Consider the following 25,078-nt stretch of genomic DNA (forward strand, 5'->3'; position numbering starts at 1 on the left):
TACTTGCTCAACAAAGTCGGAGGAGAGTTACTTCTCCATACAGCAGCAAAAATAGCCTGACAGTTATACTAGAGAAGCAGGTGCATTCTACTAGCTAGGCCCTTCTGGGCATGTGCGAAGTGGAAGATGCTAAACATAGTTTGTTTCTAGGCAGGCTACAAGAGCAGTTAACAGAAAGGTAGGACAGACCACATGGCAGACAAAATGGCCACCAGAAATACAAAATGGCTTTCACAAAGCGGATAAGATAACTTCTAATTACAAGATGGCTTCTGCTAATGCTAACCCATTGCTGCCAATTTACAACATTGGTGCTCCTAAACTGGGACTATAAAACCTCTCAACTGGTTAACCCAGACCAGAATAGGTTTGTGCTGGCTGGTTATGTTGTGCTGGACCTGGAGAAGGCCTTCGACTTGGTTGAGTGGCCCTTCATGTTCGCTGTGCTTCATCGTTAAGATTTTGGGCCCTACATTCTAAGCCTTATAAGGCTGCTGTAGGGGGCTCCCATGGTTCAGTTGCAGTTGGGATGTCTATTTTCTGTACCTATCTCGATAGAAGGAGGAACATGTCAGGGGTGTCATCTCTCCCCCCTGATCTTTGCCCTGGTGATTGAACCGTTAGCGATGGCACTATGCACCTCAGTGCCAGATTGGGGGTACGTCTTGGGGATGGTGTGCATGCTATTTCGCATTATGCAGACAACATTTTGCTATACGTGTAGGATGTTCTGGAGATGTCACAAATCATCCCTGCCACGTTGAAATCTTTTGCAGCCTTGTCTGGGCTGGGGGTGCACTGGGGCAAATCTTGTCTCTACCCCTTTTACTCTAGTATTGAAGATCCGGGTTGGGAGGTGTACGGGATGGTAGTGCAATGGCCGTCAGTGGCGTTCAGATACTTTGGTATCCGCATCTACCACAACACTCAAGCTCTTATGGATGGGAACATTACGAAGGCGGATACAGCACTTAAGTCTCAGATTGAATTTTTGAAGACACTGAACCTTTCGGTTATAGGTCCGGTGGAGATAATAAAAATGAGCATGCTGCCATGCCTTCTTTATTATTTTGCTAATTTATGGCTCTACCTACCTGTGCCCTTCTTCCGCTGTCTGGCGAGGATCATCTGGGACTTTAATTGTAATAACTCGCAATGCCGGGTGGCACTGATCAAATTATACCTACCTCGCTTGAAGAAGGGACTGGCTCTGCCCAATCTGGAGCACTATTTTGTGGCGTCCCAAATCTTATGGGTGGCGAAATGGGTGGAGTAATTACACTTATGGGACTCAGCGGAGTATTACCCCCATACTCTCTAGACAAGATCCTTTACCTTTTCTATCCGGGAAATAAATCGAATGAACCTCTTCCTTTGCTGGTATGAATAGCGCAGAAATATTTCCATAGGGCCCTTCATCTCACAAATCATGCCATACCATATGCACCTTGTGTGGCTATCTTAGGTATGCCAACCATGCAAGGACATGTTCAGAGTGCGGACTTTACTTTCTGAGTGGATACTGGTATATCCACCTTAGGAGATTTATATGAAGAGGGAGCATTGCGGCTGTTCCTCGATATCACAAACGAGGATGGTGTCCCCCAGGCCAATTTCTAAACCATGACTCCTGGACGGCTGCAATGAGACGCTGGTTGGGAGACATAATGCAAGAACCCCGACGCGTCTCTTCGTGCAATACATGCATGTTCTGGGCACATGCGTCACTTGGTGAAGTGTTTTGCGGAGGCGGTTAGGTAACATACCCTAATAGACTTAACGCTGTTGCAAGTTAAGTAGGAGGCAGATCGGGGGAGACCCTTCTTGGAGAGGAAAAGGTCTGTGGTACTCAAAAGCCCCAAGCAGGTCCCCAGAAATGCCTGCTTAAGATTAACCCAATTTTACATTGTCCATAGGGCTTATCTTTCCCCATTCAAAATCAATAGTTATTTTCATAGGGAGGATGCATACTGCCCGTGCTGCAAGCTGGTGAATGCAGATCTGTTACATATACTCCGGTCCTGCCCTGCCCTAAAGACTTATTGAGAGAAGGTGCTAGAGGCATTACCCATTTGTTTGGATAGGGAAATACTGTAGACAAGGAAGATGAGCATTTTTGGCATGTTCCCTAGGGATAAAAAAACAGAAAGCATCCACCCGCTCTTTGGACCTGGGCTTTATTGTGGCCAAGTGATTGATTGCCCGCAGGTGGAAGTCGGAGGAACCCCCACCGATGAAAGCTTGGCTTTTTCCATGCTGAACTGGGTGAAGGCTGAAGCGGTTTCCCTGATACGAGAGGATATGTTGGATTTACGTAAATTCCCAGTCTCTGCTGTATGGAATGCTATGATGTGTGCGCTACAGAAACTGCTGGTGCAGGATGATTCAATGGATGTTCCCATTCAAGCTGACTAATGTGTGCAACTGGGGTAGACTCTTGTCCAGAGTTGTGAATTGCTATGTGAACTGAGACCCCTGTCTCCTTTGCTGAGTGGTCACCTCTTTTAGTGGTCTGTCGGACCACCAATAGAGTGGTCAGCGGGACACCTAGGTGTCACATTAGAGATTCATGTTTTCCCTCCTCCCACCCCCTTTCCCAATCATTTTTCCACGTTTGGTGTTCTTATAAAATGTTTGACTCCATAAACAGATTCATGTGATATGGCGGAGTGAAGCCATAGAAACATAAGAAGCCATGTTGCACCATAAAGTGTTTGTACAGTACTCTTGATGGAGGGAGGAGATGTCATAATTGTTGGAATGTACAACAGTTATTACTGAGTATATCTATGCTCACTATGAAACCATGCTGGCGCCGACGTTTTTCTTTCCATGCGGCAAAACTATGGAACCGGCTTCCTGATTCCGTTCGCCTTGAACCTAATTGTCTCCTCTTCAGGAAACTGCTGATGACCTTTCTCTTTCCATGAGTAGCGGAAAAGTTCTAGCTGTCTTAAATGCACTGGGATTCCCCAGGGTAGCCATGCGCTATAGAAATACGTATTCATTCATTAATTCATTCATTCATTCATTCATATTGATATTTTACTTGAACTTAATATTTGCCTAATGGCTCTGAAAGGTGATTTATATGATGCTGTATCGTTTATACAGATCAAACAAAAAATGTGAGCTCTTTAACATGAGCACTAGATTACATTATGTAAGGTTTGGTTCCTTTTTTTGTTTACACCACGGTGGGATTAATGATTGAATGTATATATTGGTGGGGAGGAGTTCTGACTGCCAACCTAACGTTCTGCACTCCTGATTTCAATTCGGGTAAACCATCGTTCGATTTCCCTCTCCGCTGTGCTCAAAAATTGTAGCTATATTTTCACCCACTTAATTTAGAAGGGTGTACACAGAGCCATTTTTCAATGCCCATCGCCCGCAGGAAAAAACTGGTGGTAAGAAGCATTGAAAAGTGCTCAATTGCCCACTCACCATGGGAGAAAGACTCCCATGGTGTGGGAAGACATTGTTTTTTAAATTTATTTAAATTTTATTTTCTCAAAGAAATTCCCACTTTGGGTTTACTCCTTCACCGGGAGAGAGCTTTCGAGTTTACTCCTTTACCCTGAGAGCGTTAACCTTGTCTGCCAAAATATCAATGTTAGACCCTAAGTGATTGGTGCAGAATCTCCGGATGCTAAGCTAATGCTAGGACCCAAACCTGATTCCCCTATTCCAAAGTCTGAAACTCTAGCCTTTAGGGCAATATTTCCTCCCTAACGCTGTATATTTCTTTCTCCCGTCGAAGTGCCACATCCTATGTGCCCATGTTCTCTCATCAAGCTCTAAGTGTCAGCCTCTGCTGCCTCCATCTCTTTGTACCGTAGATGGAAAGCAACATGGTTGGCTTTAAGGTCCTCATGTACTAAGGGTTTTAGCATTCGCAAATCCTCTGATTTGGTCAAACCCTGTTTTTTTTTTTAAATATACTAAGCTTATTTAACAATTCAGAAAAAGGTTTCTACAGTATTGAATGTGTTTAAGAAATGATTACTGATCCATGTGGTAAATATTAATGTTTAGCAACTGAAATTCCGGAAAATGGCCTATATTAAAAAGAAAAATTGCTCTATTTAAGAGCAATCACATAAATGGTGGTCTGCTGACCCCAGCAGGTCACCATCCTAGTGATGGAAAAAAAAATTACAGGGTCAAAATCTGTGACCTACTCCATTAACATTCATGGGGTAGTTCGAACTGCAGCCCACTATGATTTGGTATTGTGTGATCGAACCAATAAGTACATAGGGTGCTTCAATAAACACCAATTTATTTTATTTATTTCAGAGTTTTATATAGCGCGAACAAGATCTTTGCAGATATCAGAGCGCTTTACATAGACGGGTACATGAGGGAACAAAGTCAAATAGGTAGGTCGATAGTTCACAGAGTACAGAAGGGAACATGAGGGAACAAGGTCAAATAAGTAAATCAGTAGATCATACAATACAAATAATACAATTGGGTGGCTGCAAAGCAATCAAGTGGGTGATAAGACAGCTCGTACAAATAGATAAGGGGTCAAGCAAGTAATGTAGATCATCGCAGGGTGTTGATAGGGTTCGAGATAGTAGTACAGGTGAATTTAGCCATGAGGATAGCTTTTACTTCTTTTTTGAAGAGTGTAGTGGAAGAGAGAAGCCTGGTTTCGGGAGGGAGTGAGTTCCAAATCCTAGGCGCCATTCCTGAGAAAGAGCGCTTGTATGTTTTCTCCTTCCGGAATCTTCGAGGTTTCAGCAGAAGATTGTTTGCGCCTCTCGTGTTTCTGACTCCCCCAGAGATTGTCAATTTCTGAGCAAGGTAGCCGGGTGAGTTTAGGTGTACAGCCTTGTGTGTCATGCAGGCTATTTTCAAATGTATTCTGGCTTCAAACGGCAACCAATTCAGGGATTTCAAGTCAGGGGTGATGTGGGAGTGCTTTTTTGACCCCGTGATGAGTCTCGCTGCAGCATTTAGAGATGCTTTTAGTGGTGCCGTTGTAGTTAGTGGGAGTCCGCAGAGGGAGGTGATGCCGTATTCAATTCGTGGGATGACTAGTGCTTGCACCGCTGTTTGGAAGTCTTTGGCTGGGAGGTAGGGTTTAAGTTTCCTCAGAGTATTGATCTGGAAGTTCGCTCCCTTTGTAGCTTTGCTGACATGTTGCTGCATGTTGAGATTGGTGTCGAGTGTTATGCCTAAAGATTTTGCTGAATCCACGATGGTGGGTTGGACATTGAGTGCGGTTAGGAGTTTAAGCCAATGTTGAGTGGTGGATATCTTCGCTGGTGGTGCGATCAGAAGGAACTCTGTTTTCAGGGCATTAAGTTTGAGGTGATTGTCGGCAAGCCAGGATTGGGTGCATCTGATCGTTGAGTTCAGGAGCAGGATGTCATTGGGAGATTGCAGTTTGAGGTAGAGTTGGGTGTCATCGGCATACATGTGAAAGTGTACATTGGATTCTTGTAGCAAAGTGGTGAGAGGTTCCATGACTAGGTTGAACAAAGTTGGGGAGAGAGAAGATCCTTGGGGGACGCCTAGCGTTACAGGTACTGGCTTGGACATCAGGTTGTTGCTCTTGAATTTCTGCGTCCTGTTGCGGAGAAAGGAAGTGAACCATTTGAGGACAGTTCCAGATAAGCCCATTCTTTTGTTTAGTAGTTCTAGTAGATTCTCATGTTTAACGGTGTCGAATGCGGAGGAGAGATCAAGAAGGATGAGGAGGCAGGTGTCATTTTGGTCTAGCATTTGAAGTGCGTCGTCAATTATGTGAGTCATAGCCGTTTCTGTGCTGTGTCCTGCACGGAAACCTGATTGGTGAGGGTTGAGGAGATCGAATTGCTCAATGTGTTTAGTCAATTGTAGTTGTGCGCATTTTTCCAGCAGTTTGGCGAGAGTGGGGATATTGGTGATGGGACGGTAGTTGTTGAGATCCGCGGGGTCGGCTGTTGGTTTCTTTAGTAGAGGTGTGACCTGACCAACTTTGAGGGAGTCAGGTATGCTTCCTTGTTGGAGAGAGCTGTTGATGATTTTAGTCCAGAGAGGGAGAATCAGTGGGGTAAAATCTTTTACTGCGAAGGCAGGGAGGGGGTCCGTGAGGTGATTGGAAGGTTTCAGGGTGCTGAGTAATTTGCCAATTTCTTCTTCCGAATATGTGTCAAAGGTTGACCATGTCGCATTGTTTTTTGGTTCAACAGGTGCTGGGCATTTGGGTTTGGAGTAGAGGCTTGCGTCAGTGAGGAGATCGCTTTTTATTTTGTCGGTTTTTTGGATAAAGAAAGCAGCGAAGTCTTCACATGAGGGTACCACACGCCCAGTGTTGAGTGGTTGTGGTAGTTCTTTGGATTGCGATTTGATTAGCTCAAACAGTTTTCTCGGGCGGTTCTTTGCTTGGTTAAGTTGGAGGCGGAAGAAGTCCGATTTTGAGCGTTTTATTTTCCTGAAGTAGGCGTTTCTCTTTTTCCTCAACTCTTTTAGGTGCATTGCAGAGGGGGCTGATCTCCAGGTCCGTTCTGCCATTCGCATGTCTCTTCTATCTTCGTTGAGACTCCCGTCGTACCATGGTTTGGAGATTTTAGTGGCGACTCTTTTTAGTTGCATAGGAGCAGCCTCATTGATTATCGAAGTCATAGTGTTGAGATAGTGGTCAGTCAGGGTTTGGACGTCCGAGGCGCCTGCAGGGGGGAGTAGAAGATTGCAGCTGTTAGGGGGCAGAGAGCCAGGGTTGAGCTTTTTCGAGTTTCTTTTCCAGACCTTGGGCTTGGCGAGCTGCATAGGGTTGACTTTGACTTTTTCGTTGATAAAGAATGTGATAATGTGATGATCCGACCAGTCACAAGGTTGGATGGATTCAAGTTGGATAGACTGCTCCTTGGAGATGATCAGGTCGATGGTGGAGCCTTTCTCATGGGTCGGACTGTTGCATATTTGGGTGAGGTTGAGGGCATCGAGGAAATTTTTAAGACTGTTTACCACTGCGTCGTTGCTGTCATTCCAGCGGAGGTTGAAGTCACCAAGGTATATTTGGGTGAGCTGGCGACCGGAATTGGTTGAGATCATATCCATGATTTGTTGGGAGAAGGTGAGGTTGTCCCTGGGTGGGTGGTATATGCTGTGCAGAGTGCATATCGGTTTGCCCTCACTGATAATGTCGAGGCAGATGTATTCACAGGATGTTGGGGATGGCAGGGATGTGGAATTGACTTTCTGAACAGAGAGGTTGTTCTTGTATATGCATGCGATTCCGCCACCTATTTGGCCTGTTCTGTCGAGCCTGATAATGTGGAAGTTGGGAGGAACCAGAATGTCCATTATGGGTGTCGAGGAATCAGTTAGCCACGTTTCAGTCAAGATGATTAGGTCAAGGCCCTGTGATAAGAGGAGTTCAGCAATGGCTGCTGAGTGTTTTGTCGCCGATCTGCAGTTGAGAAGCGCGCATTTGAGGCGGGGTGTGTAGAGGGTGTTAGATTGTTCTAGCGAGAGAGGGACTTCTCTAAGGTTATTGGGGATGGAGGCTCTGCTGTTTAATGTGGGTGGTCTAAGGGGATTTGGGTGTATCGTGGGAATGTTGCGGTGTGGGGTGCTTGTGTGAGTTTGGGGGGCTGGTTCATAGGAGCGGAGAAGGGTGAGTGTGTCGAGGTCAGAAGAAGAGTTGTGGGTGCGGCGAGGGCGGTTGTTGCGATTAAGAGCTGGGATTGATGTCAGCTTGGGGCATAGCTGAGTGCGAGAGTTGGCCTGAGAGGTGGGGGCCACAATTGGCGGGGAGGTGTGGATGTGTGAGGCGTTGCAGGGGCGATGCTGGGGACTACGGGAATTGCTGCGCCTATGAGCAGGGTTTGAAGCCTGGTGTGGGGCGTGGTGAGAGTGAGAGTGGGGGACCGCCGGGGGGGAAGGAGGCAGGTTGGGAAGGGGGGTGGAGGTGGCTGGGTGGTGTATAGGACGTGTGGAGAGTCGTTCTTTGATGACCTGGATGTCTTCTTTGATCTGAGTGAGGGTGGCCATGATGAGTTCCATCGTAGGGTCGGTGGTGGGGGTCGGGGTGGCAGTCAGGGGTGATTGGCTGGCCAGGGAATTCGTGTGCAGGCGAGGGGGAGGGCTGGTGTTCGGGCAAGTCTGCGTTGTGTTGGAGCGTGGGATAGGGTTAGGGAGGTGAGAGGTACTGGACTGTAGGGGAGTGGATGGGATAGGGAGGAAATTGATGTCATGGGTGGGGGCATTGGCGGTAGGCGTGGGGGGCAACGTGTAGGCTGGGAGACTGGTAGCTGTGTTGGAAGGAGGATAGTAGGGGCTGAGAGTAGGAGGGGGAGTGGGAGTGGAGATGATCCTGTTAAGGGGAGGGGACGTTAAATGCATTTGACTATGTTGGTGCGCAAATTTTAGCAAATGCAGTTTTAGTACATGAGGCCCTAAGCACTCTGCTTTCCTGCTGCTGCTTGTCATCGCAGTCTCCATAGATACTGGTTTTATCCTTGCTTGGATACCAGCCACCTCCAGCTCAGTTATCTTCTCCTTACACAAGCATTATTTGTGTGTTTTGCTTTCCTGGAGCAAGGTCTGTGCAATACGTGCTCTTTAAGTTCTGTAGCTCAACTAATATGAATAGCCAGTAGACCAAGCACTTTTAAATATAATTTATTTTTCTTGGTTTCTACATCCACTGAAACTAGGATAATGCATTAGAGGTGAACAGAAAAACAGTGCTGGACACTTCCCAGATGTCATGTATTCTCAACCACAAAACTAACCATGATTAGTCTAGGAAGCATCTAGATAGGTGTCAACATTGTCCGACAATTTTCACTTTCTAACCCACAGGATGAAAATATATCTGCTCCGTTAAATGGCCCTATGCTTGCCATCTCTTCTGTGCACTCTCAGTTCGGAAGTGGGAGGCTCCTTGGGCCCCACTGAAGTAGGGGACTGAATTTGTTTTGAAGCACAGCTTGTCAATGTGCAGATGTGAGAGCGCATGTTTTGTGCACCTAGACGAGTGTGCACATTTATCCCATGTATAGGAGATGGCAAAACGAGTCCTCACGCGAGTTTGAGTCTTTGAATGTGCCAATGTGATTATGCATGCATTTAAGAGCATGTCTACAGGCATGCTAGTGTGAGGATGCATATCTGATAGCATGTGTAATGGTCCCAGTGTGAGAGTATATGGGAACCACAGTATTCATTGTAAAATGTGTGAGCGCCTCAGTGCACAGGAGAGTAAACACACACGTGATCTTGGGTGTGGACATGTACATAGGCTTGTTTTATAGACAGCATGCATTTTGTTTGTGAATGTTTATGCAAGAATTCACATTAAGGTGCATTCAAGTGCACACACTAGAATGAGTATCTAAGCACTTCTATGTACAAACCTTCATCGCATATATGAGCATAAGCACATATATAATGGGGAGGGAGCACACTGCTCGCAGGCAGGTTGATCCCCACGCCACCACACGGCCACCAGCTGCCTCGTACCTGCTCCCTGCCGCCTGCCTGTTTTCCCGCCGTTTCCCGCTCCTTCCCGCTGCTGCGTCCCTGTGGCCCCGCCCCCCTGCTCCACATTGGCCATCCTGGTCCCGCCTCCCAGCTGCTCCTCCCTCCCTATCCCGTCTCATGGAGGCCTCGCAGCGGGCGCACCGAAAGCCTCCAAAGGCAAACCTGTCCGCGCCTGGACCACGCCCAGCGCCAGAACCCCTGGACCCCGCGAACACCACAACACAAGACTCCGCTACGACGCCAGCACCCTCTACGCACTCAACGCCGGCCAAAACCACACCTGCTTCCAAGCCGCCCCGAAACGGACCCACAGACCATTCTCCTGCCACACCTGCAGCTTCACCTGCGACAGAGCCAACAAACCTCCAAGGACTAGACCCAACCACCTTCGCTGCATACTCCTCAACACCCGCTCCGCAAGCAAACCCGCCGTCGAGCTCTAAGATCTGCTTGACACCTCCGCCCCAGACGTGGCCTTCCTGACCGAGACTCCTCGGCGCCCGACATTGCCATAGCCATCCCAGACGGCTACAAGATCACTCGCAGGGATCGCGCCAACGGAATCGGAAGAGGAACAGCCATCGTCCACAAGTCCATTCTCAAGGTCACCACACACACAGACAACACCATCAACACCGCCGAATACCTGCACTTCCGTATCCACACCGACCCCAACACCACCCTCAGAGGAACACTCATCTACAGACCACCCGGACCCCGAGCTCAATTCAGCGACTCCATCGCCGACCTCGCCAGCACCCACGCACTTGCCTCCATGGACTACATCCTCCTTGGGATCTGAATTTCCACCTTTAGAACAACAACAACGCCAACTCCGCCACCTTGATAGACAACCTCGCCAACCTCGGCCTCAGACAACTCATCACCGCACCCACCCACGCCGCTGGCCACACGCTGGACCCCGTCTTCTCCACAGGCACCCACGTCACCTTCGACCACACCACCAAACTCCACTGGACCGACCACTGCTGCATCCATTTCACGTTCAATAAACAAACCGCGCACCACCGCACCCAACAGCTACCTCGCCGCTGCTGGAGCAAAGTCACCGAAGACCAGCTGATCACCACCCTTGCCCAAAACCCACCCACCGACCCCACCAACCCAGACACTGCAGCCCGCAACCTCAGACAGTGGATCGACGACTGTGCCAAAACCCTTGCCCCCCTCAAGAAACTCTCCAACAACTAAGCCAGCAAGAGAGCCACCTGCTTCACCAATGAGCTGCAGACCTCCAAACGAGCATTCCGTAAACTGGAGAAGATATGGCTTCACGAACGCGCTCCAGACAACCACGCAGCCCACAAGGACGCCACCCGCAGACATCACCACCTCATCAGATTAGCCAAGAGATCATCCTTCAAAGACCACCTGGATAACAACGCACATGACAGCAAAGAGATTTTCAGCATCTTAAAGGAACTCACCAACCCTAGCACCAATGCCAACGACATACCACCCTCACAAGAACTGTGCAACTCACTGGCCATCTTCTTCCACCGCAAGATCTCTGACATCCATGACAGCTTCAACACCATGACCGGCCCGACTACGCCAGACCCCACCTCCCCTGTGAACACCACCAGCGCCAACCGCCTGACCTCCTGGTCCAATGTCAACGACGACGAGACACACAAGGTCATGAACTCCATCCACTCAGGATCTCCGTCAGACCCGTGCACAAACCACGTATTCAACAAAGCAGACGCTGCCATCGCACCTCAACTACGGAAGGTCAATAACATCTCCTTCAAAACAGCGACATTCTCGGAAAGCTGGAAACACGCCAAAATCAACACCCTCCTCAAGTAGCCCAAGGCGGACCCCAAGGACCTCAAGAACTTCTGGCCCATCTCCCTGCTCCCGTTCCCGGCGAAGGTCATCGAGAAAATCGTCAAAATACAACTGGCCAGCCAACTGGAAGACAACAACATCTAGGACCCGTCTCAGTCCGGGTTCAGACGAAACCACTGCACCGAGACAGCCCTCATCGCCGCCACAGACGACATCAGGTGCCAACTAGACAACGGTGAAACATCAGCCCTCATCCTCCTGGACCTGTCAGCCGCCTTCGACATGGTCTGCCATCGCACTCTAAAGACACGCCTCCTAGAAGCCAGAATCAAAGAGAAGGCCCTTGACTGGACCACATCCTTCCTCTCCGGCAGAACCCAGATCGTCTGCCCCCCGCCCTTCCTATCCGATGCCACCGACATCATCTGCGATGTCCTCCAGGGCTCATCCCTCAGCCCGACGCTGTTCAATGTCTACATGGCCCCCCTTGCACAAGTGGCCCGCCAACACGACCTCAATATCATCTCCTACGCTGACGACACCCAGCTCATCCTCTCCCTCACCAAGGACCCGCACACCGCCAAAACCAACCTCCACCAGGGAATGAAGGCCGTCGCCGACTGGATGAGGAACAGCCGTCTGAAGCTGAACTCGGACAAGATGGAGGTACTCATCCTCGGACCCACCCCCTCAGCCTGGGACGACTCCTGGTGTCCAACCACACTGGGAACAGCACCAACATCCACCGACCATGCACGCAACCTAGGATTCATCCTCGACTTCTCCCTCTCCATGTCTAAACAAGTCAACGCCGTCTCCTTCTCCTGCTACAACACCCTCTGCATGCTCCCCAGGATCTACAAGTGGATCCCGATCGAAACAAGAAGAATGGTGACACAGGCCCTCGTCAGTAGCAGACTGGACTATGGCAACGCACTCTACGCAGGAATCCCAGCCAAACACCTACAACGACTACAAAGCATCTAAAATGCTTCCGCCCAACTGATCGTCAACATCCCCCGCCGCAGCCACATCACCCCCACCTGAGAGACCTACACTAGCTCCCCGTCGACAAGAGGATCACCTTCAAGCTCCTCACCCATGCACACAAAGCACTCCACAACACCGGACCAGCCTACCTGAACAGCAGACTCAGCTTCTACACCCCACCCGCCAGCTCCGAACTGCCAGCCTCGCCCTCGCCGCTGTTCCCTGCATCCAACGAACAACCTCCGGTGGCAGATCCTTCTCCTACCTCGCTGCCAAGACCTGGAACACCCTACCTACCCACCTACAGCTGACCCAAGACCTACTCGCCTTCAGAAGACTCCTCAAGACCTGGCTCTGCGAGCAGTAGCGGAACCCCCTCCCCTCAGCGCCTTGAAACCCTCACAGGTAAGTAGCGCACTTTACAAGTACTCTGATTGACTGATTGACTGCCTCTCATCCCAGCACATCTCACCCCACTGCATTTTGGTAAATGCAGTACACTTACTTCAAAGTTACTGTAGTTTTTCTGCAAAGTTGATGCTGGTAGTGCTGTTATCTCTAGGTATGTGTTTCTGGGTTTAGCCCTTCATCAGTAGAGAACAGAAGTAGTAGATGGCAGAGAGAGTTATCTGGAGTTGCTTAAATGCTGCCCAGGTTTTCACAGGTTTCTGTACCACTCCAAAGACACACAGGTAAAAAGCTCCCTTGAGCCAGCCAGTTGACAAGCTCACCTGGGATGTACCTGTGTGTGAAGACTTGGGCGGCATTTCAGCAACCCTAGATGATTTTGATCTGCTCTCTACCATTTCTGCTCTCTACTGATGAAGGGATACACCCAGAAACATGTATCTACCTGCACCAACTTTGATGAAAAACTACAATAACTTCGAAGGAAGCATGCTTCATTTCCCAGAATGCAATGGGGTGAACTATACCCGGATGAAAGGCAGTGTGCTCTCTGCCCCCTTGTTTTCATGTATATACATTTGTTCACCTTCAATCCATGCCTTGTTGCTATCTGCACATGCACTAGTGCGTGTGTGCTCATGTACATGTACATTTATACCTACCCCAATGAGTGTTTATGTGCACTTGTGTGTGCATGCTAAACCTGTGTATCTGTATGCTTTTCACAAGTCTGTGTATTTCCATATTTGTGTACATATGAGCCTGTGTCCACTTTGGTTAATGCATATTTGATTTCTATCTCTGTTTTTAGCCAAGATTTCGATTTTACTAAAATGATATGTGTAAGATATTTATAAGGTCTTTCAGCTAGACATCTACATCTTTTGGTCTGGTGCTGCACATTCACATATTTCTTTATCCCCTACAGCATACACTACGGGGTAATGATTCAGTACACTTTACCCAATGGCTACATTTCTTGTGAGTGACAGGGTTCTGCTCTTTCACAAGAAGCACTTTCACATAGAAAGTAGGACCCTTCAGTTCTTAAGGACTATTTTAGCAACCTGTGTTTCTGACAAAAACGTATTTTTGCTTTTAGCCTGTTTTTTAGGTCTCGCTGGTGTTAGCAGCACATAGCGCTGCCCCAGCGAAAGACCTATTGTTGTGGGTTTGCCGGGAATGAGGACAGGGGATGTGCATGCACTTTTCCTTGGCGATTTGACCTCGTGGGCGCGCACACCCAGCCCGGCGCCGTGCACATCCCCTGTCCTACATTCAGAGCAAGTCAGGCACTCGAAATTGCGCGCACACGCACACACACACACATACATACATACACCCACGCAGGCACAATGCATCAGGAAGCACGCACACACACGCACAGCTAACAGACACACACTCACACATATACATACACACGCACAGCTACACACGCGCACACACACAGCTACACGCGCACACACACAGCTACACCCACACACGTGCACCCCCCCACTTCCCACTCACCCCCCACTCACCTGGCTCTTTTCTTGCTGCGCTGCTATGGGATGTCTCACACCATTATGCCTTGCCTACTCTCTCCCGGGAACCCCATCACTCCCGGAATCCCTGCTTTCTTCTGGCATGAGGTCACGTGTTCTTTCTTGGCATCACTCATACTGATTGGTGGATACCCAGCCAATGAGTTAGCACGTTATTACTCTGTCGGCGTGCGGGATTGCCTGTGCCCGGAAAGTGCAGATTCACCACGAACATGAGTTCCATCGGAACCGGGGGAAGAGGGCCTAAATTGTGTGGAGTGGTTGAGAAATCTGCGGGTGATGCTGGGGGAAGCATGTTTGTGAGTTGGTAAAGGGTCACCCTCATACATAAACACACTAGCCCCATCCTCTCGCCCCATAACACCACGAGGGAGGCAGCGTTTTGGTTCCAACCTGTGGCTTTCATCTGGTGTATCCCTTCCGCTTCCACCACCCCCTCTCGCCTCTTCTCTGCTCTCCCTCCCTCCCATGCACCCTTCCTTCTTTCCGCTCCACTTTCACCCCCTCTTCTCTCGTGCGCTCCCGGTCCCTCCTCGTTTACCCTGTCTTGTTTCCACAGCCTCTCCGTCTCCTTAATGCGTGCCTCACTTACAGATTGCCCCCAAAACCCCACATGCATATATTTCTCACTCGCTCTGTCGAACTCCCCGCCATTTTATCCATCCGCTTCCCACGCACAAGAGCGTGTTTGGGAGGAGGTGCAGGGTGGAGAGGACTTGTGAGGAATCATTGAAGCAAACATCACAGGCGAGTGTTGGTCTGAGAGATTGCCCCGTCCCTCCTCCCATACCATGGAAAGCCCTCTCTTGGGGTGTTTTCTCTGTTCCCCCTCCTCTGGGCTCCACCTGGACAGGTCACTGCATGCAGAGGTCCGGCCTGGTCCCTAAAATCATGATTCGAGGGGGTGGTAGTGGTTAGCATGACATCATTAGAAAGAGATGACTTGCACATGAATCTCTGACTGCCATGCTGAGTCCATGCCCGGTAGAGGTCGGTGCCATGCTGAGCCCGGGTGGCTCCTGGCTGGCCCTGCTGTGCGGCGAGGGTCTCTGTAGCCCCTTCAGCAAGTAATTTAAGCATTTATTGAGGGCGGGCACAGCTGGAAATGTTGTAGCGAAAGTTTGTTTCAGTCTACCTTTGGAGTACATCTCTGGCTAACAAGGAAATTAACAGTCGCAGATCCACAGATTGGTAGTGAAGTTATTTTTTTAATTCCATGCTGCTTACACAGGTTTCCATTCATGTATTTGTAAATCTATGCATTGGATCATTGAGCGTGCGTACACATAACACAAAATTGCTATTGCACTTTAAAATGTTGAGATTTTCCCCATGTTTTGAAATTTCGTTACCTTCACCCACGCCATCTTTGCTGGAATTTTCACCATGAATACTGACTTACTTTTGCCATGGACAAGAGTAAATCTCAGATTGTAACTAGGGTGAGAATGTGTCTTCTAAACTTGAAGATCCACAAACTGACCTCCTTTGCAAGTCGCATGCACACACTTTTAATATTATTTTCTTTAAGTTGCTCCGCTTCCTGTTCCGTTGATGACTTTTAGTCGTTACACTTCGTTTTTCAAAAATCTTCAGGAAGCGTGTGTGTGCTTTGGAAAAATAAACAAATAGGTTTCCGAAGCGCGCATACGCTTCCCGAATCATTTAAAAAAAGCTTTGTTTCAACTCCTACATTATTGTACTGTGGTCTGCCTCCATAACTAAACATAACGACTGGAAAGCAATGAGTCTCTGTGTTTCATTGTCTGCCGCCAAGGAATCCCACATCCCTTTGTAGTCATCCCAGACTATTGTGGATAAAAGGTGCAACTTGATGAAAAACACTGCTCCCCACCATGTTTAAAGCTACGATCTAGTTGCAGTATATATTTTTAAATGTGCAAACACTATTTGGGGTGGGTCTCTGTGTAGATTCAGAAATATGTTGAGCCAGAGAAGCTGAAAAGTCAATGTGGTGTTTTTTATTTTTCATTTTATAAAAATTCCACAAAAGACGACTTAACTCGTTTCGATTCAATAAGCTTTATTCAGTTAAAATATAATAACCATAAAAGCAAAACTACAAACACATATGATAAAAAACTGTTACAGTTGATTCAGCATACAGAATAAAATCACAGTTCATATAACATTAAAGCATCATACTTTTCCTTACATGAATTTATCTTAATAAAAAAGTTGCAGTACAAAAACAGTCTCAGGCTCTCCGAGTGTAAACAGTAAGCTCATAGCAGCAGTAGTGGTTGTAATATTAAATTTTTTGAACAACATAACTTAAATCCAGAATACATTTTTTACTTTTTAGCATGGAGACACCTGAATATTATTTCGTATTTAGAAGGTCACAATGCACACATTCCATTTAAACTACGTTTAGCGATCGCCTTTGAACAGTTTATAGTTAGCTCATGCTTGTGACTCTCAGATATGCTGGCTAACACAAAATTAATTGCATTTTAGTCTTTGTAATTCTGTTTTTATCCCTAAGACCCGCTGCTAAAAAGACAGAGCTGGGAGAGGGTAACGCGTGGACAGTCCAGGGCGAGGGAGACACTTAACGTAAATGTGTCATCTTATTGTGTTAAGCAACACTTTTCCCTAATTCTTACAGGTGTTAAATTCTCTAGTGATGCAGTTGGGTACAAAATGTTATAGTGCTGTGAACTTGTTTTTCTAAATGATCACTCCACTGCAAGCAAAAACAAGCATTTAAAATGCAATAGGTCTCGCCTTTCATTAAGTTAAAGTCTTTTGCTTTGCTATACAATACCATTAGCAAAGCTAATGGCTTTAACTTAATCAAAGGCGAGACCTATTGCATATTCAATGCTTGTTTTATATTGGCAACAGCCCAGTATCATGCCCCACGTGAACGTTTTGCAAAAACTAAGAGGAAAAAAAAACAAAACAGAAGAAAATCTGTAACAAAGCCAAAGGTCTGACAGATTGTTGCTTACCTATTGACTTTGCCAATGTTTGTTTTTAGAGAAATCACTTTCCCTGTAAAATACCCACTACCTCTTTCCTGACATTGGGTGTTTCTTGAAGGTAACTGGAAGTAGATAGATGGGGCAGAAGCAGACGAAATTGTTGAGGCCTTGAAATGTCAGCATATGGATTTCACTCTGTGCCGGCTTCAGATCATGACCACCTTACTTGTGTGAATTTATACCCACTGCAGTTTGAATGTCTTTTCACTGTGATCAGGGGCTTCTGGCTGGAGTTGTAGTGCATCTATGTGTGCCCCCTGCTCTGGGTGCTGACAGTGCTTAATTTGTAAAACAATAAGTGCCGTTGCCCAGAGTTTCTCCAACCATCCGGACGCTGTTGCTGACGAATGTCGGAATCGCTGAATGCTGTGTCTGTGAGTCTGGATTGAACCCGATGCCTCTTTCTTCCACCACCAGATACTCCCTTTCCCTTTATCTCACCTTTGCAATTATTTTTCATTGCCGTTTTTTCACTTTTTCACTCTTTTCAGTCTTTCTTTTCCTCCTGATTTTCTCTCTCTTGCTCTGGGTCAAAGTCTGATGAGGAAAGAAAAGTGCAGATTCCCCAAAATGCATGCCAGTAGGCCCCACTGAAATCACCCAGTGCCAGGTTACCAAATAGGCAAAGTAGGCTCCGGGCTATGAGCCCCACTCCTCTCAGGGGCCCGCGCCAAAAGATCAAATATTATTGATTCGATCTTGAAAGAAAATTACAATCAAGCTTTCATGAATATTGTTTTCAAAAGATAGCAAAAATAATCAACTCAAAGAATTGAAAACTTTACATTAAAGACTCTATAGGGAAATACTGTATTACTGTAATGTATCCATTAAAAACCTAAAGTACATAAAACAAAGACATCAGATTCACATAACAGTTTGTCTCTAAAAAGCTCATCTGGCAGCTGTCAGTTTGTAAAACAATCCGGTGCATTGGGTATTAGGAGATGGTTTGCGAGGGGAAGGGGCAATATTTCGACTGCCTAGGGCCCTCCACAGGGTTTGCAACCACCGGTTCAAATTAAGTAGTTCTACCTATGTATTTGCACCAACTGTATTCACATTAGAGGGGATCAGCAGGTGGGCCACGATGAGATGCGCACCAGGATATATCCGGTAATATACACGTTATCATGACACAGGCACCATTCTACGGTCTGGGAGCATTGCGCTGCCATGGGGGATGCACTATAGACACCCGGCCGTGACGTGGTTATAATTAGCCAGATGTGTGTTATGGTTTGACTCTAAAAATAGATATAGAACGAGGGTGTGACCCCCAGCAACCAGTGACGCATGAGGTTATTTGCATGGAAGCCCCTCCCCCTGGTCCTGAATGGCTTTAAGGTGGACCCGAAGGTCCCATCCCGGAGGACGTTTGCACCCAAGAGCATCGGAGCGGACTCTGCTGACGCTGCGCCATGTCCTGGGCTCCCCTCCTCGCGCTCGCCGCACTCTGCGCTGCTAAGAAAGGTCACGGGTTTCCCTTTGTATTGTACACACAGTTCCATCAGCGCAGCTTGTGTATTCGGACCAGTCTCCTGCGCCGCTCTTCACACTGTCTGTGGTCCTCTCTTTCAGGTTCCGAGGCCCAGCTGGTGGTGACTCAGAGCCCCTCAGCATCGGTGCCCCCCGGAGGGACCGGCACACTATCCTGCAGCATCAGCACCGGAGCCATCGGCGATGGCCACTACCCGATTTGGGTACAACATAAATATGGCAATGCCCCCATGGGTCTAATATACACCACCAGTACCAGAGTTGAGGGTGTCCCCGCCCGCTTCTCGGGCTCCAGATCCGGTAATACCATGTCCTTAACCATCACTGATGTTCAGCCTCAAGAGGACGCTTCGTACTACTGTGTTGTGTGGGGCGGGAGCGCGTCTCACAGTGACACCGCCCTCTGGGGAAGTGAGACCAAAACTTGTAAACTGATGGCTGTCGTCAGAGCGAGCTGCTGTGTGAGTGGCACAGAGGGGGGGCACCGCCGGCCTCTCAGCACTCAACGACCAATGTGTTGTGGCAAGGATGCGCCCGGTGTCACCATGTGGTGGAACACTGACTATGAAAACAACAAAACAGCTTCACATATTTATCAAAAGAGGGCAGTAGCGTTCTGCCTTTCAGTTTCATGCATTTGAGTAGATTTTCTGAGTGTGATAAATAAAATAACTACACATTTCACATTCGTATTACAGGGAAGAAATGTAGAAATGCGTGACCCTTTTTAAATGTAGTTCTTTTGTTGCACCTGCTCCTACGCTGCTCCCTAGAGATTTGGTTCACTTTGGAGCTGGTGAGAAAGGGTGACCTTTGGTGCTGTAGGGTTCATCTTATTTTTAAAGAAAATTTAAAACTCTCTTAGATTTTCAAATAATTTTAGGAGCAGTCCTGAAACTATGCATCGGTAGCAGAATTCCCCGATATTCGGGTGTTTAAACGTATTGAATATTCTGATATAGCATGTTCACACGTGGAAATGTCATCCTCATGTGAATTTGGCGTTACTGCACCTGCGGGCAACAATGGCTATTAATTACCCTCTCCCTGGTTATGGGCCCAAGCAACAGGTGAGACACATAAGGAGGAGATGGAAATTAATAGTCGTTACTGCCCTGCAACTAAGAGTTTATTCTGTAGATGATATTAATCTCAACCTACAATAAGTACTTGGTAAGTCTTTTCAGAACCTCAACACTGTTGGATCACAGTAATAGTTACAATCAGTCTACTAACGTGCAATAACCAAGAGGCTTTTTACATGGGTTCTTAATTCCATCATATTTGATGCATCAGTAAAAAATACTGGACAGTTCGGATATAGAGGGGAAGGTTGCTCCAAGGAACGTGCAGGAAGAGAGAGCGCTCGGGTGTTCAAAGGGTGAAGAGAAGTTTCAAAAGTAGTGATAGAAGGATAAATGACAACTATTCATTGGTTGGACTGATAATACAATCTCAGTCTTTTTTCTACCTGGCCACATTACTATCAATACCAATCTAGTTACATTTGATTATTAAACATTACTCAATTCAATCCTTATGTGGCACGTTGCAACTGGGGACTCGTGGTCCAAGTAAGGCGTAAATGGGCGTCAACGTTTCGACCCAACTTGGGGCTCAGGGGGTGATTGGGGGTCTCAGCCTGCGGGTCTTCCTCAGGATGGGGTTGGGCAACCTGGGTACAGGTGTGGTATCTGAGTCACACACCTATGGGGTAGAAGGGAAGGGGTCATGGTTGTGCACAATGATATTTCAATAGGTTCTGGGTTTACCAATCAGGGTTAGGCAAACCCGCAGGATCTCGCAGATAGTGGGGATTCCTCTCGTCTAATTGGTGCAGAAAGCGTCCTCATCTGTAATTCAGAGGGGCATGTTAGTGGATAAATCGTCATGTTTGTGACAACATGTATGCAAGCAGATTTTAAAAAGAGCGACTGGTTTGTGCAACGAGCCTCCTCATCTGTGGTTTAAAGGGGCTAGTAGATTAATAATCGCCAGTTTACATCTCGAAAATGTGAAAACATTTATTAATGTCCTCATCTGTATGAAGAGGTTGGGTAATCCATTTTAAGTTGCCAAACCCTTATTCGAGTGTACGCGATTAAGAAAAGTTGCACAAGGGTAACCCACTTGCTTCAATTATGGAGCATTCAATGCTGGTGCTGCAAGTTAAAAGAGGGCCGGGGTTAGGGAGGTGGCCTAATACGAAAGGGAAGGTAATTCCAGGAGAGTTGGGGGGGTCTTACCTAGTCAGTCAGAGTTCCAGAGTTCAAGGTCCGCACAAGAAACTGCAGTCTGACTGACCCACAACAAGGACGTTATATAAGACGTCCCGCTAGCGTGAGGATCACGCCGGTGGAAGTACAGGTCAACAAAAAGAGAGGTAGGGAGAATGTGGAAACACTCTTAGTCCCCGGTTATACTTGTTTAAACAAAGGAAGAGTGTCCAAAAATCAATCAGAAATAACAAGAGGAGCAGCAGTATAAAGTAGATACACAACCCCACTCAGGTGTGTATAAAAAGCCCTCACTCACCTACCTGGTAGGTGACATGCTTCATCATAGGGCCCCACTGGAGAGGCTGAGTGCCTCCCCAGTGTACTTCAGCGCCAGAACTACTGCGGAGCAGGTATTTTGTGAATAGACGTGAAAGTGATTGATTCAAAGTGATAGTGATATTAAAAATGTCTACAGTGTATCAAAAAAAGGATTTAATGTTTGATCACTTGGACATATTAAAAGTTAAGGTGTGGGAAATTCGGCCAATTTAATTGATTGGTTATTTCCACTATATTAGTAGTCAGTCAACATGTTTCTGCCTTGAAACAGTGTCAATTTACCAGGCATTCATCAGGACAAAAGTGGACTAAACCCCGGCGGTGTGGACACGCTAAGGACCACCTTAACCAAGGGACGTGAAAATGAAAACAGTGTAGAAAAAGTGCAAGTGAGAGGAGTACCAGCCTCCTAAAGTACTCCCCGTTTGGGAGACTTCAAAATGAGTGTGTAATGCACCTGTGGAAGAAAAAGAGGACAAAGACACACATTTAAGAGACAAAACAAACGATTAAAATCTTATTATGCTCATGAGTATGTCTCCAGTGCTCCAGTTGTTGTGAGAGGACGGTGAGTGGCAAAATAGCATTATTGTTAACACCACAATCGGTGCCAAAAAACATGGTGGGTTATTGGTGGAAATGCAGTGAAAATCACATGCTAAATAGCCCCTATATGGAAATCGGCGCACGTTGTTCGGGGGATCAATGGACCAGACTGGTCAGTGACCCCACCTAAAGACAATATATGCATTAGGAATGAAATATCTCATTTGTATGGTGAGGAGTAAGCACACCATGGTTCACGGGAGGGGGGTGGTGGCGTAATTGGCACACCCTTAAGGGAGAGAAAACACATATTCAGACACACTTGTTATGCAGTACTTAGCTCATAAGGGTGGTCTGCGTTGCGTTGTTGAAGCCGTGGTAAACTTACGCCCTCGACGCCAGGCACCCACTTGGAACCTGCATATACCCTCGCTAACCGGATCCCGTAGATGGAGAAGGTCTCGGGAACCGTCCGTTAAGAGAGCGGCTGATTTCGCGCCTTCCTTCCGGGTTGGGCGTGGTCAAAGGGTCGGGGTAGGAGAGGTCACAGACGACAGCCAATTAGAGTCCAGGCGGTAGAACTGCAACGCCCTGGACTCGATGGGCCAAGGTCAGGTGGACTAGAGGGGCCAATGGTATGGCTCGAACTGCGGGGGTGTGGCAAAGGGAGACTAGACCGTGTGCTGCAGGTAGCGCGAATGTGCGCATGTGTACAGCATTTCAAAGGAAGTTTGAAAGAACTTTATTGACAAGCTGCTGTATAACACAGAAACTAAACCCTGGGTCTCCTGATTACTGTCTTTGCAGGAATAGCTGAATGTATCGATCTCAGGAATGGGGACACTTAACAGATGTTTATAAACAAAATAGGTCAATGTCACGAGTTTCTCACAAGGTGTCTAGAACACCGTAACTCTCACATAGCTGTGTAATATGAATGCAATGCACACAGCCAAAGTTTATGCACTCCAATAAATAAATAGCCTAGTCTCAGAATTGGCATGAAATGAAAAAGAATTTGAAATGAAATGAAAATGAAATGAAAAAGAATTTCTAAAGCGCATGGCTGCCCTTGAGCGTCCCAGCGCTACGTGTACACACAGACAGACCTCCTCTGAACCGCATCCAGAGATGTTAGTCATTCTGGGGGAAAAGGAACGTTTTCAGAGATTTTCGGAATCTGGTCAAGTTAGGTTCTTTCCTCATTGATGTTGGGAGGGAGTTCCCTAGCTGACCCGCATTTATTGAGAAGCGGCGTCCTCCGGCCCTTGCTCTTTTTGCTCTCGGGATAGCTACCAGGTTTTCCTCGCCAGAGCGGAGCGTTCGTGATGATTTGTAAGGGCGGATCAGATCTCTGAGGATCGGAGGGCCTGTGCCTTGGAGGACTCTGAACACTGTACAGAGCGCTTTGAATTTCACTCTCGCTCTTATGGGCAGCCAATGGAGTGCTTTCAAGGCCGGTTTCGCTGACGTTCTTCTGGGTGTATTCGTCAGCAGTCTTGCGGCTGCATTCTGTGCCCTCTGGAGCACGTTCAGGGTGTATTCCGGTGCAGCCAGGAAAAGGGCGTTGTTATAATCCAGTCTTGACAGAATAAGGCCCTGTACCAGCAATTTCCTGGAGTCTAGTGGGAGTAAGGGCATAACTTTCCGTATTGAGCGGAGCAGCCCATAGCAACACCCTGCTGTTTTTTTCGCCTGAGTGTGCATCGACAGCTCCGGTTCAAGCCAGACGCCGAGACTTTTTATGGATCCCTTCGGGGTCGGAGGATCTCCTAAGCAGGCCGGCCACATACATTTGGGGAGGGAGGTGCAGAGATTTCCCAGCAACATCACCTCGGTTTTGGAGGCATTAAGCTTGAGTCTTGAGTCGGCCATCCATGCCATGATGTTGGTAAGGCAGGCGGCAAACTTCTCACCATGGTTTTCTGCGAGCGAGAGCGAAACAATCAATTGGGTGTCATCCGCGTACGTTGCGAGTTTCACTCCAAAGGGTGCAACCTCCCCCTCCAGTGGGGCCATGTAGACATTAAAAAGCGTAGGGCTCAGAGATGAGCCCTGCGGGACACCACACTGAAGGGGGGTGGGCACTGATCTATTGTTGCCCTCGTACACTTGATATGTTCGATCACTCAAGAATGACGTTAGCCAGGTGAGCGCCAGGCCTCTTACTCCCAGCTACTCCACCCGGTGGATCAAGATCTTGTGATCCACCATGTCAAATGCCGCGCTCAGATCCAGGAGGACCAGGGCTGCTGATCCTCCTGAATCTAAGATGCACCTGCCCTCTTCTACCATGGTGATCAGCGCCGAGTCAGTGCCCTGACCGGGCCGAAAGCCAGTCTGGGTATGCCGTTACAACTCGTTGGATTCCAAAAAGGACGAGAGTTGCCGGTTAAACCCATTTCTCAGCGATCTTTCCCATCCCTGGCAGTAAGGAGATTGGCCGAAAGTTGGACAAATCGGCGGGGTCAAGGCCCGCTTTTTTTAGCAGGGCTTTTACTATAGCCTGCTTCCAACTGGGGGGGACCTTGGCGGCGGCAAAGGAAGCGTTGAGTAGATCTACTGCCGGACCCGCTATGACATCCGTAAACTGCTTTAGGATGTACATAGGCATGGGATCCGTCGGAGAGCCACTTTTTTGTGCGGCGAGCTCTTTACAGAAGGCTTCCCTAGTGATCGGGGCAAACTTGTCTAGCACGACTCTATCAGTGGCCAGACAGCTCTCCCCTAAGGGCGGGCTCTGACGGGGCAAGGGGAGGCCGGCTATGATGTTTTGAATTTTCTGGTCAAAGTACTGGGCCAGAAGGTTACAGCGGTCCGTACTCCCCTCTGAGGGTTCTGGAGATACTGGAACTTTGAGCAGCTCTTTGAGAATTTTATAGGTTTCCCTTGAAGAGCTGGCTGATGATTTTATCCTATTTTCAAGGTAGGCCGCTTTGGTGGCATTGCGTGCCACTTTATACGTTCTCATGGCTGCCCTGTACTCTTCTTTGGAGTTTCCTGTCCAGTTTTTCCGCCAGTCACGTTCTTTCTTTTTACAAATTTTTCTCAGAAGACCCAGCTCTGGGGTGAACCATAGGGATTTGGGGCCCCCCGTCTTCCTGTTGGCTATTTTCAGGGGAAGTACCGCATCTAAGGCTGTGCTGAGCCATTCGCAGAAAGCCTCATCTGCCTCTATAGGATCCCTATTAAGCACCGGGATGGTATGTGTCAGCTTGCG

General features: G+C 47.8%; 1 protein-coding gene across 1 annotated transcript in view; it reads left to right on the forward strand.

Annotated features, from left to right (window-relative positions):
• The window catches only part of LOC147678960 (uncharacterized), a 29,778-nt gene extending 10,383 nt beyond the window's left edge, over nt 1-19,395 (forward strand). Inside the window, exon 3 of the mRNA XM_086942446.1 lies at nt 18,836-19,395. Within this exon, the coding sequence (XP_086798572.1) occupies nt 18,836-19,395 (560 nt within the window). The remainder of the gene's footprint in view (nt 1-18,835) is intronic.
• The last annotated feature ends 5,683 nt before the right edge of the window (nt 19,396-25,078 follow it).

The sequence above is a fragment of the Lissotriton vulgaris genome, chromosome 11 (genome assembly GCF_964263255.1).
Source record: "Lissotriton vulgaris chromosome 11, aLisVul1.2, whole genome shotgun sequence".
Classification (NCBI taxonomy): Eukaryota; Metazoa; Chordata; class Amphibia; order Caudata; family Salamandridae; genus Lissotriton; species Lissotriton vulgaris.